General features: G+C 64.3%; 1 protein-coding gene across 1 annotated transcript in view; it reads left to right on the top strand.

Moving 5' to 3' along the window:
* Nucleotides 1–68: 68 nt before the first annotated feature.
* LOC104276473 (obscurin-like protein 1) overlaps nucleotides 69–544 on the top strand; it is a gene marked incomplete at its 3' end in the record, with an annotated part of 2,385 nt that continues 1,909 nt past the window's right edge. The window contains exon 1 of the mRNA XM_009872798.1: nucleotides 69–511. Within this exon, the coding sequence (XP_009871100.1) occupies nucleotides 69–511 (443 nt within the window). The remainder of the gene's footprint in view (nucleotides 512–544) is intronic.

Genomic DNA, 544 nt, shown 5'->3' on the forward strand with positions numbered 1-544 from the left:
CCGGAGGTTGAGAGCCCCCCCCGCGGCCCCCCCCGCCCCCCTGCCGTGACCCCAGGGAGGTGGTGGTGATGGAGGGGCTCAGCGGAGCCCCCAGGTTCCTGGCCTACCCGCGTGCCTTCACAGTGCAAAGCGGCACCGACGCGGTCCTGAGCTGTCGGATCACGGGCAACCCCCAGCCAAGCATCCTCTGGGAGAAGGACAAGACCCCGATCAAGCCTTCAGGACGCTTCCATGTGGAGGCCAAGGGGGACTTGTACAGCCTGCTGGTGTCCCATGCCACTCCCCAGGACAGCGGGGTCTATGTCTGCAAAGCCAAGAACAGTGTTGGTGAGACCTATGCTGCTGCCACGCTCAAGGTGGAGGCAGGCGAGCCCCGAGAGGAAGAGGGATGCCCAAGCAGCAAGGCACCTGCCTTCCTCGTTGCCCCCTCATCCATTCGCGTGTGCCAGGGGGAGGACGTGATATTCACCTGCAGGGTGTCCGGGCGGCCTTGTCTGGTACTGGAGTGGGAGTAGGATGGGCACAAACTTTCCGACCTCTTTGA

Source organism: Apaloderma vittatum, unplaced genomic scaffold (assembly GCF_000703405.1).
Source record: "Apaloderma vittatum isolate BGI_N311 unplaced genomic scaffold, ASM70340v1 scaffold36657, whole genome shotgun sequence".
NCBI lineage: Eukaryota > Metazoa > Chordata > Aves > Trogoniformes > Trogonidae > Apaloderma > Apaloderma vittatum.